Below are 11,839 nucleotides of genomic sequence, written 5' to 3'. Positions count from 1 at the left end.
GTGGGTGGATGTAGCGTTGTTTGTTAACATTTTTAGGTGACCGTAAACTATTATCTCGAATCTGTGATGTGCGGATGATTCTGGGTTTTTTTCAGTGAAGTGATAATGACCGTTAATTAACGTTAATTGTCATAGGGTCTCATAGATCTGATCATACCATGTTGTTTGGGCATTTATAAAGCTCGGGCTAATTAGTGGTTTAGTGGTAGTCAGAGTGCGCGATCATGAGACGATTTCGACGTGCACGCTTTGCGATTCACGTTCTATGTCGCCTTATTCGCGTCTACTGTTCCCTGCAGCATAAAATGTGAGCCTTTCTCCGCTGACTATATAGTTGATATCCACAGTTGCTGCTCATACTTGTCTTGGAACAAGTTATTTCCTGGTGTGGAGCAACAGTAGTGAACCTTGATTGAGCAAGATCGGGAGTAATAGAAAAAGCAAACAAGAACTAGAGCGACGCAAGTAATTTCGACTTGACGTCGATCATCCCTCTCGCGGTGATCCTATGAGCCCTGCGCACTGGATAACACCACTAATGCTTGACTCGAGGGCATAATCCAGTTCGAGCAGCTGTCACATGTAGTCGGTAGTTCCCAACCAGAAAGACAAAGGCATGATCTAGGACCGACGACCATCCAGTCATACACTGGTCCCTGCAGGGCATAAGTATGTGAGCAATGAAAAAAAGACCTCGACATAATTCTCGTACCTAAGTATCTGTCGTCATGGCTTGTGCAGAAATTGGTACTCTTTTTCCTTCTCGCCCCAATCCAGCTGCTCTTTCCGCTTCTTCTATCGTGTATGCAGGTTCCTTCAGAGCTTTACATCGTCTTTTGTGTATTTTGCCCCTCCAATGCGAATGGAGCGCGGTATCAGTCTCAAAGTGTCTGTTCAACGACATGATTATCATGGCTGGAAAGAAATGACAGCAGACTTACTTTGCACATTCGACGCAATAATGCTGAGCAAGGCCAGGTTTTTCGAAATCGAGGGGTTGTGCTTCGAGAGCAGCGCGATTCTATGTAGAGGTTTAGATGGAGATCATGGGCTGAATAGATTTTTAGTACCTTTGGGTCTAGATCAATGAGCTGAATTTGATCAAGGTCTTTTGTGCGAGCCTGAAGGAAGTCAACAAACGGGCGGACACCAAAAAATAGGTGCATACCCTTGTACGGGATGCTCGATGCACATCGCGTTGTGCATGGTGTGTACGAGATCGCCGTACTCGACCCATGATATATGTGCAGAAAACAAGCGTACAGCAGGTAAACTGGAATTACATACCTTTTTGGGGTTGTCCACTTCCGGGTAATAAACCTAAGTCCGGTACTAGCTGCACGACTCTCAGTTGACCTTCCTTGCAAGCAGTCATGGCGCTCCCAACAAACGGACGAGTGGTAATTGACACGACTGCAGGCGAAATAGATATCGAACTTTGGTCAAAGGTGCGCTCACCGTGTTCGTCGAGTGTCTGGCTTGGTTGTTGAGCTTACACTCAGGAAACACCAAAAACATGCCGGAACTTCATCGCGCTCGCACTCGAAGGTCAGGGATTGGCTTACCTCTGAAACCAAGGCGCCCAACTCATTCGCAGGTCAGGTTATTATGATGGCGTCATCTTTCATAGGTCAGTATTGTGCTCCATGTGCTCCAAATAGGCCTCTAACTTTCCTTGCAGAATCGTACCGGGTTTCCTAGTCCAAACCGGTGATAAAACAGGGACGGGCGGAGGCGGGGAGTCATTCTATGGAGGTGTGTCTTGTCTTTGTCCACGTTGCTGCACGGTCATCACACTAGGCCAAAGAACCATTCGAGGACGAAATTCACCCGCGATTGCGGTATGCTCACCGTGGGCTTGTCGCTATGGCCAACAATGGAACTAAGAATTCTAACGACTCGCAGTTCTTCATTACCCTCGGTGAGAAACCTTTCATTGCGAGTTGATAATTGAAGCCCTTGACGCACTCCTGTGGCATAGACAGAGCGGATGAACTACACGGCAAACATACGTTGTTTGGGAGGGTAATGGGAGACACCGTGTACAGTACGTTTGGAGGTTAGACATAGTTTGATGTTTTCTCACTGATTTTGGCTCAGACGTCATGAAAATCGGAGAGATGGGTAAGTGACTCTCGCACGGGGCTTGGTCGACTCACATTGACTCTCCCTTTCTAGAAATTGGTGAAAATGACCGACCCGTGTAGTAGGTTTGATACGTACCCGTAGCGATATTTTCCTTTCAAAGCTCACGAGCTTTCATCATACAGTCCTCCCAAAATCAAGTCGATAACAATAGTCGACAATCCATTCCCAGACATCATACCCCGAATCACTGCTGCCGAAAAGCGTGCCCAGCAGCGAGCACGAGAAGCTGGTCAACGAGAACGAGAAGAGGCAGAACGTCGGAGAGGTGCTAAAAAGTAAGTTAGAAATTGTACCCTATTCTTGTCTTGCTGACAGGGCGAAGGGATGTAAAACTTCTGAGCTTCGGCGGAGATCAGGATGACGAAACGGAACCCGTGGCCTTCAAGAAGAAAAATATTGCACGGCCAGACTGTGAGTACGCAAGCTAATGAACTTTTAAGATTGACAATTAAGCAGAAGGTTGCAGTGATCGAAAATCCCGACGCCACGGGGATTCCGATGCCAGAATCTCTGCTCGGACCTCCGAAGAAATCTAAAGAACCACCTCGGGAACGTGCACCTGAGAAGGAATCATCACTAAAGGTACATCTCTTTCAGCTCCTGCAGAGTGACGAATAACGCAAATATCATCAGCACGAAAAGCCTTCAAAGAGCAGCAAATCCGAGGATGCAGACAAAGACATCAAGAAAATCCGCGAAACCCACGCGAAAGAGAAGGCTTCTGGAAGGTTTTATATCCCTAATTCCCTGTTGTGCTTCAAGTTGACGCGTGAAATCCAGTGATGCCCGACGTGCTGAAATCGAGCAGATGGAGGGTGAGATCCGTAGACTGACGCGCAAACGAGAAGGTGGTGAGGACAGTGACGAGGAAGCTGCGCGAAAGAAAACTAAGCAGACGAAATCCTATCTCGAGGAAGGACTTGCCAAGTACTCCAAAGGGCGTGGATTGCAGAAGAAAGGGAAGGGCAAGAAAGACGAGGGTGATGTATTAGCTGCCTTGAACAGCTTCAGGGGATTGTTACAGTCAAACGCGAATGTGGAGATGGAGGATGCTCAAGAGGAGGGCGATCGTGCGGACGACAGTGGCGGTGGAGCCGTTCCTGGTGGTGAGGATCCGGGTATAGAAGTGGACGACGACCGCGGATTTATTGGCCATGCTCTGCACTTCCCGAAGGACGATGGGGAGGAAACGAAGAAGGCTGAGAGAGATTACGAGGTTATCGATCCTCGTCAACGCGGTGCGAGAGCACGGGAAGAGGAGCGGGAGAGAAAACGAACTGCGATGAAGGAAAAGAACGGACGCGGTCGTCGGTGATATCCTGTTCTTTGCAGCTTCCTTTGTGCTTGCCCGAGAGTTAGTAATGATATGAAACGAGCTGCTAGTGATTTATGTCTCAAGGCTTAGCGCTGAGATTCTGTGTAGTTTTCGCTTGGTCGACCTAAGTATTAAACCAAGGACAGGTCACAGTTATATCCTTGACTTCGTCTACTCGTGTCAATATCAACAATGTTTTCACAGTCGGGGGGACAAGGGCGCGCGCCGTTAGGGACATATTGGTCCACACCACACGAACAATCAATCCAACACGGCACAAGTATTACACACGAGATAAACAATGTCTTAAGAAACCGACTCGTGGTGACTCCGAAAGGGGGCCACGAAAACAGGGAGAACATCACGATACTGACTTCAGAAAACGGTTATTTCATACCAATTCGGCATCCTTTCATTAAGCCCGGGTAATCTTGTAATGTCCGGCGGCTGGGTCCCGTTGGAGGTTCCAGTCCTTTCCAGTCCTCTTCTCAGCGAGCACGCAGGAATTTCGATCGCATCTTGCAAGCCCGCGATCTACTCCGAGCCGTGACGTTGATGCCGACAGTGTGATTGATACTGTGAGTGTCCTGGAGGCAAAATGAAGGGAACATGACATACCTAACGCCACCGAAGCAGAACGTCGGAATAGGCCACCAGCGAATAAAGAACGTTGAGTGAGATCTCCAAAGCGATTGAAAACAACCACGAATACCTTAAGTGAAGAAACTTCATGTATTTCAACAGAAAATGCCTCGGCGTGTCTATCCCCAAGTGTCCATTCATGTCGTGTAGGAAAATATGGAGCCGCACGCGAATACTAGCATAGGGGGCAACCCAAGCAACAGGCAAGAAGACAAACGATCACAGAACAGACCTAGATGTAAGCGGGAGTCATCGATTCAAAACCTCGAATCCATCGAATTGCAATTAACCCATGACTGACTTCGCATGAATGCAGATGAATCCCCATTCGATGATCGATTATAGTCGAGTTGATTATCTTCATTGCAAATGACAGATCATACATGCGTATGATGATGGTGACACCAAAAGCGATCGAAGGAAGCCTCGCAATCGTGTGATCTCCGCTAAGAATACCACGTATTTGGGCGTCAACTGAATCGAAACTCGAGGGAGAGCGCATGACGAATCAGGTTGACCGTGCTTGTTGCCTTCCTGGATTTGCCCCGCGCACCCCTGCAATGACAGTGGCTCCACTCGACTTTCTGCAACACGTTCAATAGTTAATCGTGTCTTAATGCGCACCAATACTGATCGTCCAGCCTTGGGACATTGAAAAGCTGCTGATGAGCCAGCCGGATTTGAGCTGGTATAACGGCGGCGGCCAAAGATTGTGCCTGCCCGCGCCTAAATCGGTATTGAGTTGGTTCTGGACTTTTCTGGATGTTCGTTCATCCCATATTCGATAGTGTCTTCCAAAGCCTGCAGTGATAGTAGGTCATGCGATCAGGTTGATAGACTGATCTGGAGAGCTGCGGCGACACGAGGCAAACGCATTAGCTCAGTCACTGAGATCGTCAAGCAAAGTGCTTATGATAACAGCCTCATGTCTTGGGGCGTCTAGGGAGGGATCAATGTTGCGAAGCACCATAAAAGCGCAGAGTGCACGCACCTCTGCAATTTAGAGCCAGACACCGACAATCTCCCCACCAAGTCCATCTCGGCCATCCATAATACACTTAACGTCCAGGAAATGACGCAACTCATGCCAAGCGCCACACCCGTTCGAACGTTTGAAGATCATGAAGAAGGTGTATCCGCAGTCGCAGTTTCCTCTGATAAACGATGTATGGTCACATGCTCGGGAAGCATGCTTCGTTTGTGGGATTTGAGGAAAGGCATTGTGTTGAACAAAACGCAGGGACATAGCGACGACCTGAGTACATTGGCAATATCACGAGATGGCCAAGTGATAGCAAGCGGGGATTGGAACGGAGGGCTCATGACCTGGGATAGAGACACCGGCGAACCACTCCATGTTGTGGATTCTACCCGCATTAATATTGGTTCTCCCCTCCGATCGTTGGACTTCTCTCCAGACGGCACGGTGCTGGCCGGTGGATCATTGGGCTATCTGTTGCTGTGGAGCACAGAAACGTGCCAGCAGCAAGGGAATTCAATCAATTGTGGTGCAACTGCGCGCTGCGTTCGGTATTCGCCGTGTGGCGAACATCTTGCCATCGCGACAGACCAGAATATCCAAATTTATAATCCAGGCACCCGGTCTTGCATCGCAAATTTCACGGGTCATTCAACCATCAATGGTGGAGCATACAACTCGTCACTCGTGTGGACGCCCGACGGCACACGGCTGTTCTCAGCGGGCGGAGGGGCTAATCCCACAATACAAGAGTGGGATTCATCCACCTGGAAGCAGGTCGGTGATCCTTGGAGGGGTCATTTCAAGAGTATCTGTACCATGTCGCTAAACTCTGACGGCACTCTTCTTGCCTCCGCATCTGATGACAACCGTGTCCGCCTCTGGCGAGTCTCAGATCAACGAACCATCGCCGTGTTCAGGCACACTGGCGGGGTGTACTGCGTCACATTCTCCGCAGATGACAGGCACATCCTCAGCGGGGGCGCGGACAACAAGATTTCAGAGTGGCCTGCATCCGAGCCTGCCAGTGAGGATGCTTTGCCACAGCCTCAGGATGGTCTGACTCTCAAGGAGCTGGTGACACACCAGGTAAGTTCATTTTCATTTTGCCGCTCCTTCGTCGTCTAAGGATCTCTTTTAGGCCAAGCCTCAAGCCTCCTCTGATTTCAAAGCTCAAGGCTACTCCGATTTCAAGGCATGTTCCCCACTTTGACTTTCATAATGCAATGCGAATATACTTCACGCAGGTCCTTGCTATAAACTCGACAGCGCGCTATTGGTGCATAAATGGGAACTTGGATGAAGCTGAAAGGGTGCTAAGTGGAGAGATCGAGGCTGATGCCAATAATTACACCTCCTATGCCAACCGTGCATTTGTGAGGACGCGAAGAAGCGACTGGGACCACGCGCTTCACGATGCAATGAAAGTGAGACCGACCGACCGACCCATCACGGCCCCCTTACTATGGCAGCTAACTTCGATGATGACATAGTCTGTCAGCATTCAACCCTCGTTTGTAGGCCATATCTCCCAGGGAATTTCCCTCTGCTGCAAAGGGCAGCTCTGGGCTGCGAGGATAGCATTTGACTTCGCGTCCACGTACATGAACGGAGATGTAAAGACCAGCCATTTCCTTTTCTTGATCAAGGCACGTAATATCTTTATGCCACACTCCATACTTCATTCCGATTTTCAGACTATTGCGCAGTTCGGTTCAAATGAACATGGAGAGGCAATGCTGCGCCTCGAAGAGCTAGCTATGTACCCCAATGCGGATCATGTTGCTTGTCGCATCGTGGAAGTGAGTATTATGCACTCGATCAAGCCTAGGTTCGTGTGCCGGTACTGATTTTTCTGCCCTTCGCACATTAGGCGTATCTGCGTCTCCAACTGGGATACTCTGCTTTGAACAACCAGCGCAACGACGAAGCCGTTGACCACTTCACTATTGCCGTCAGCGCTAGTGCCTTCTTTTATAAATTGGACATTCAATCTATGTACGAGGAATTGGTGGTGGTACGTTGATATGACGCAACTGAGAATCCATCCTCAACTCCATATGTTTTGCAGCTCTTCGGTTGGGACCTCCAGTCCTTGTGGGCAACAGTGAACAAGCAACACTGTCGTGCACTCCTTCGGGCAGGTAGAATTGGAGCAGCCGTCGAATCGTACCAATCATTCGTGGACAAGAGTGGTGAAAATACGAGCTTAGATGATTTCTTCACTGGTCAGTCTTCAGTAACGTTAACATGTCTATAATCCTCAACCACACTTCACTCAGCTCTCCAGTAAGAACGAAGTGCACTCCATGCTTCCCACGGAGATGCTGCGCTCGCAACGGGCGGTCGTTTTCATGTTCCTCGACAGCATCTGTATTACGAAATAGCCTTACTCGTATCGTATACTGGCCCATTTGAACAAGACATCTACAACACTTACACCCACAGGTCGGCGTGTGCCCTTTTTCGGCTACTGTCCATGTGCACTCGAATTGGACTGCCACTAAGTAAGCTGAACAATTCCCTCCCAGACTTGGATCACCGCGACTTCATTGGTTTTCTAACACGCCTAGTTCTCTGTCTTTGTCCATATAAAATGATATAGCGTCTAAATTCCTCAGCCGGACTTCGCTCGGATTCTCACCACCCTCGATCGAGAACCAGCCTGCATGTATTTCCTTCCATGCGTCCCACTCGAATTGGACTGCCACCATAAACTGAACCATTCCCTCCCATTTCTATGACATCATGAATCGTCTAACACGGGTGGTTCTCGATCTTTGTTCGATTAAACACGACATTGTCAAAGTACATAGTTGGATTGTGCTCATTGACTCGACTTCAGACGAAGCTGTGAGCTGTGCGTGCGGTGTGCGATGAACCCATGGAATTGCAATTCACTCATGACTGTTTTCGCCTGAATGCCCATTTGGTGATCGATGATAGCAGTGTTTGAAACGACTGATTATCTTCATTGCAAATTGCAAACACGTGCTCATTCCAGAATAGAAGGAAGCCCCGCAACTGTCAGATGTCCGCTGAGATCATTCCAGCGAACAGAAGTTCAATATGTCACCAGATGGAATACCATGTGTATGGGTGTCGACTTAAGTGAAGCTCGAGGAATTTTAAATCAGGTGAACCTTGTTGTTTTCCTAGATGCCGCACGGACCCCTGCAACAGTGACAGTGGTCGAAATAACTTGGCAATAAACTGGGAGCATGGGGCATGCTTGGTATTGACAATGTGTAAGGCTTGTTGTGAGTTCGAAGGGGAAATGTAACGAGACGAAGTAGATAAGTGACGAGCGTAACGGCGAACGAGACGAGTAGAGAAAACGTATAAGACGAGGACTTTCTGCGATAGTTCTCGGTCGAGCTTGGAGCGGGGAATCAGCGTCTGGGATTCTGTTATGACTTCCCTATTAGATACGAGAGTACATGAATGATTTATATACGTTTTCGAATGGTTGACAGCTAGGCCGGAATCGGCATGAAGAGCATATGGTGAGGTGAAAATACTCGGTCCAAGAAAGGGATTGTGAAGTGTGAGTACAAGGTAAGATCGTAAAAGGAAATGAAAATGGAAGTTTGTAACTCGGATGCGAAGAGTAACGGAGTCACATCGTCTTCGCTTTGAAGCGTGATCGGTGTGTAGAGGATATGCAATCCTTACAAATGGAAGGTTCAACCTGTTGCGTCCACCGAATTTGAGCTGGCATGACGGCCATCCAAGATTGTGCTTGCCCGCACCTAAATTTTTATACCGAGTCGCTTTCTGGATTGTTGGGTGCAATGATGGTACGTCATATGACCAGGTTCGTACATAGACTGATCTGGAAATGCAATTGGATTCTTCAGCAAGGCGCTTATGATAACAGCCTCGTGTCTTGGGCGGCTAGTGAGGGATCAATGTTGTGAAGAAATAAAAACGCACAGTATACGCACCTCTGCAACTTAGACCCAGACACCCACAATTCTCCCCAGAAAGTATACCTCTGCCGTCCATAACACCGTCGATGTCCAGAAAATGACGCACCTCATGCCAAGCGCCACACCCATTCGAATGTTTGAAGATCATGAAGCAGGCGTATCTGCAGTCGCAGTTTTCTCTGATCAACGATGTATGATCACATGCTCATACGACAACATGCTTCGTCTCTGGGACATGAGGAAAGGCGTTCTGTTGAACAAAACGGAGGGACATCTCAGCGCCGTGAAGGCATTGGCGGTATCACGGGATGGCCAAGTGATGGCAAGTGGTGATATGGGTGGAGTGATTAGTACCTGGGATGGAGACACCGGTGAACCTCTCCAAGCTTCTATTTGTCCCTATAACGGGTATAGCCTCAACTCGCTGCACTTCTCTCCAGACGGTACAGTGCTGGCCAGTGGATCATCGAACTATTATGTGACACTGTGGAGCAGAGCAACGTGGCAGCAGCAAGGAAATTCAATCTATTGTGGTGCAGAAGTCCACTGCGTTCGGTATTCACCGTCTGGCGAACATCTTGCCATCGCGACAGACAATGATGTCCAAATTTATAATCCGGGCACGCGGTCTTGCATCTCAAATTTCAAGGGTCATTCAACGATCCATGGAGCATTCAACTCGTCACTCGCGTGGATGCCCGACGGCACACGGCTATTCTCAGCGGGCGGACGTGCTGATTTCACCATACGAGAGTGGGATTCATCGACTTGGCAGCAGGTTGGTGACCCCTGGAAGGGCCATTTCAAGACCATCCGTGCCATTTCCTTGAACTCTGATGGCACTCTTCTTGCCTCCGCATCCGATGACAAGCGTGTCCGCCTCTGGCGGGTTTCAGATCAACGAACCATCGCCATGTTCAGGCACACTGGCGGGGTGTACTGCGTCACATTCTGCGCAGATGACAGGCACATCCTCAGCGGAGGCACGGACAACAAGATTTCAGAGTGGCCTGTACTATCCGAGCCTGATGACGCTTTGCCACAGCCTGATGATGGTCTGACTCTCAAGGAGCTCACGACACACCAGGTAAGTTCATGTTCATTTTGCCGCCTCTTCTTGTCTAATGATCTCTTTTAGGCCAAGCCTCAAACCTCCTCCAATTTCAAGGCGTGTTCCCTACTTTGACTTTCATAATGCAATGCAAATATACTTCACGCAGGTCCTTGCTATAAACTCGACAGCGCGCTATTGGTGCATAAATGGGAACTTGCATGAGGCTGAAAGGGTGCTCAGTGGAGAGATCAAGGCTGATGCCAATAATTACACCTCCTATGCCAATCGTGCATTTGTGAAGGCGCGAAGAAGTGACTGGGACCACGCGCTGCACGATGCAATGAAGGTGAGACAGGCCGACCCATCACGGCCCCCTTATGGGAGCTAACTTTGATGACGACATAGTCTGTCAGTATTCAGCCCTCGTTTGTAGGCTATATATCCAAGGGAATTGCCCTCTGCGGCAATGGGCAGCCCTGGCCTGCGAAGATAGCATTTGACTTCGCGTCCATGTACACAGACGGAGATTCAAAGACCAGTCATTTCCTGTTCTTGATCAAGGCACGTAATATCTGTGTGTCATACTCCATACTTCATTACGATTTTCAGACCATCGCGCAGTTCAGTTCAAATGAACATGGAGGAACAATGCTGTGCCTCGAAGAGCTAGCCATGGGTCCCAATGCCGATCCTATCGCCTGTCGTGTCGCGGAAGTGAGTGATACGCACTCGATCAAACCCAGGTGCATGTGCTGGTACTGATTTTTCTGTCGTACATCAGGCGTATCTACGTCTTCAATTGGGAAACTCTGCCTTGGACGGCCGGCGCAACGACGAAGCTGTTGACCACTTCACTGCTGCCGTCAACGCTAGTGCTTTATTCTATAAATTGGACATTCAATCCATGTACGAGGAATTGGTCGTGGTACGTTGACGTGATGCAACCGAAAATCATGTTAATGCTCAACTGTGTATTTTTTGCAGCTGTTCGGTTGGGACCTCAAGTCCTTGTGGGAAACCGTGAACAAGCAACATTGTCGCGCACTCCTTCGTGCAGGCAGAATTGGAGCAGCCTTCGAAGCGTACCAATCTTTCATGGAAAAGAGTGGTGGAAATATGAGCTTAGATGCTTTCTTCACTGGTAAATACTCAGTAACGTCGACCTGTCTACAATCCTAAACCGCACTTCAGCTCTCCGGTAACGATGAAGCGCGCTCTATGCTTCCAATGGAGGTGCTGGGCTCGCAGCGAGCAGTCACTCGTGTAGTTTTCATTTGTCCCTTCACAGGATTTGTATCGCGCAATTGTACTCGTATCATATTCTGGCTCATTTGAACAGGACATCTACGACGCTGACACGCAACGGTCAGCGCGTGGGCTTCATCATTAGTTCGTTGAAGGCCATTGAAATCCTGACCAGCCTCGATGGAGAGCTACTGCTTCCGCTGCACACATTTCCTTCCATCCACCACTCGAATTAGACTGTCTCTGTAAGCTGAAAGATTCCCTCTCAACCTTTGGAATACCAAAGACTTCATTGGCTGTCTGACATGCGTAGTTCACGATCTCTCTCCGATTAAACACTACAGTAATGTCGCCCCGTGTACATTGCACTTCACTTAGCTCTACATTCAGAACGAAGCGCGCTCTACGCATTTAATGGCTCGCAGCGAGCTGTTACCCGTGCAGTTTGAAATGTAGATCTCGAATTGTATCTTGATAGCATCTGTACTACACAAATGACCTTTTGTACTCATATCATACGACTA

The 11,839-nt window shown here is 48.8% G+C and overlaps 2 protein-coding genes across 2 annotated transcripts; one reads left to right on the top strand and one right to left on the bottom strand.

Moving 5' to 3' along the window:
- Nucleotides 1–352: 352 nt before the first annotated feature.
- EDB91DRAFT_863122 (uncharacterized protein) lies at nucleotides 353–1,263 on the bottom strand. Its single transcript, XM_041328636.1, has 5 exons — nucleotides 1,169–1,263; nucleotides 1,071–1,121; nucleotides 942–1,021; nucleotides 713–890; nucleotides 353–656 (listed from the first exon to the last, which is right to left on the bottom strand). Exons 1-4 carry the CDS (start codon nucleotides 1,235–1,237, stop codon nucleotides 713–715), a joined length of 378 nt encoding a protein of 125 aa, XP_041172115.1. The 5' UTR covers nucleotides 1,238–1,263; the 3' UTR covers nucleotides 353–656.
- Nucleotides 1,264–1,324: 61 nt separating this feature from the next.
- Nucleotides 1,325–3,671, top strand: EDB91DRAFT_1162369 (cyclophilin-like domain-containing protein). The gene is made up of 13 exons (XM_041319864.1): nucleotides 1,325–1,448; nucleotides 1,503–1,548; nucleotides 1,603–1,630; nucleotides 1,682–1,755; nucleotides 1,808–1,921; nucleotides 1,982–2,047; nucleotides 2,101–2,124; nucleotides 2,179–2,206; nucleotides 2,271–2,423; nucleotides 2,471–2,559; nucleotides 2,615–2,730; nucleotides 2,782–2,876; nucleotides 2,929–3,671. The coding sequence occupies exons 1-13, from the start codon at nucleotides 1,374–1,376 to the stop codon at nucleotides 3,461–3,463; spliced, it is 1,443 nt and encodes a 480-aa protein (XP_041172114.1). The 5' UTR covers nucleotides 1,325–1,373; the 3' UTR covers nucleotides 3,464–3,671.
- Nucleotides 3,672–11,839: the final 8,168 nt, after the last annotated feature.

This window comes from Suillus paluster (genome assembly GCF_016628075.1).
Source record: "Suillus paluster strain FC165 chromosome Unknown EDB91scaffold_87, whole genome shotgun sequence".
Classification (NCBI taxonomy): domain Eukaryota; kingdom Fungi; phylum Basidiomycota; class Agaricomycetes; order Boletales; family Suillaceae; genus Suillus; species Suillus paluster.
The sequence above is the reverse complement of the archived record's forward strand: the minus strand, read 5'-3'. Positions and strand labels throughout refer to the sequence as shown.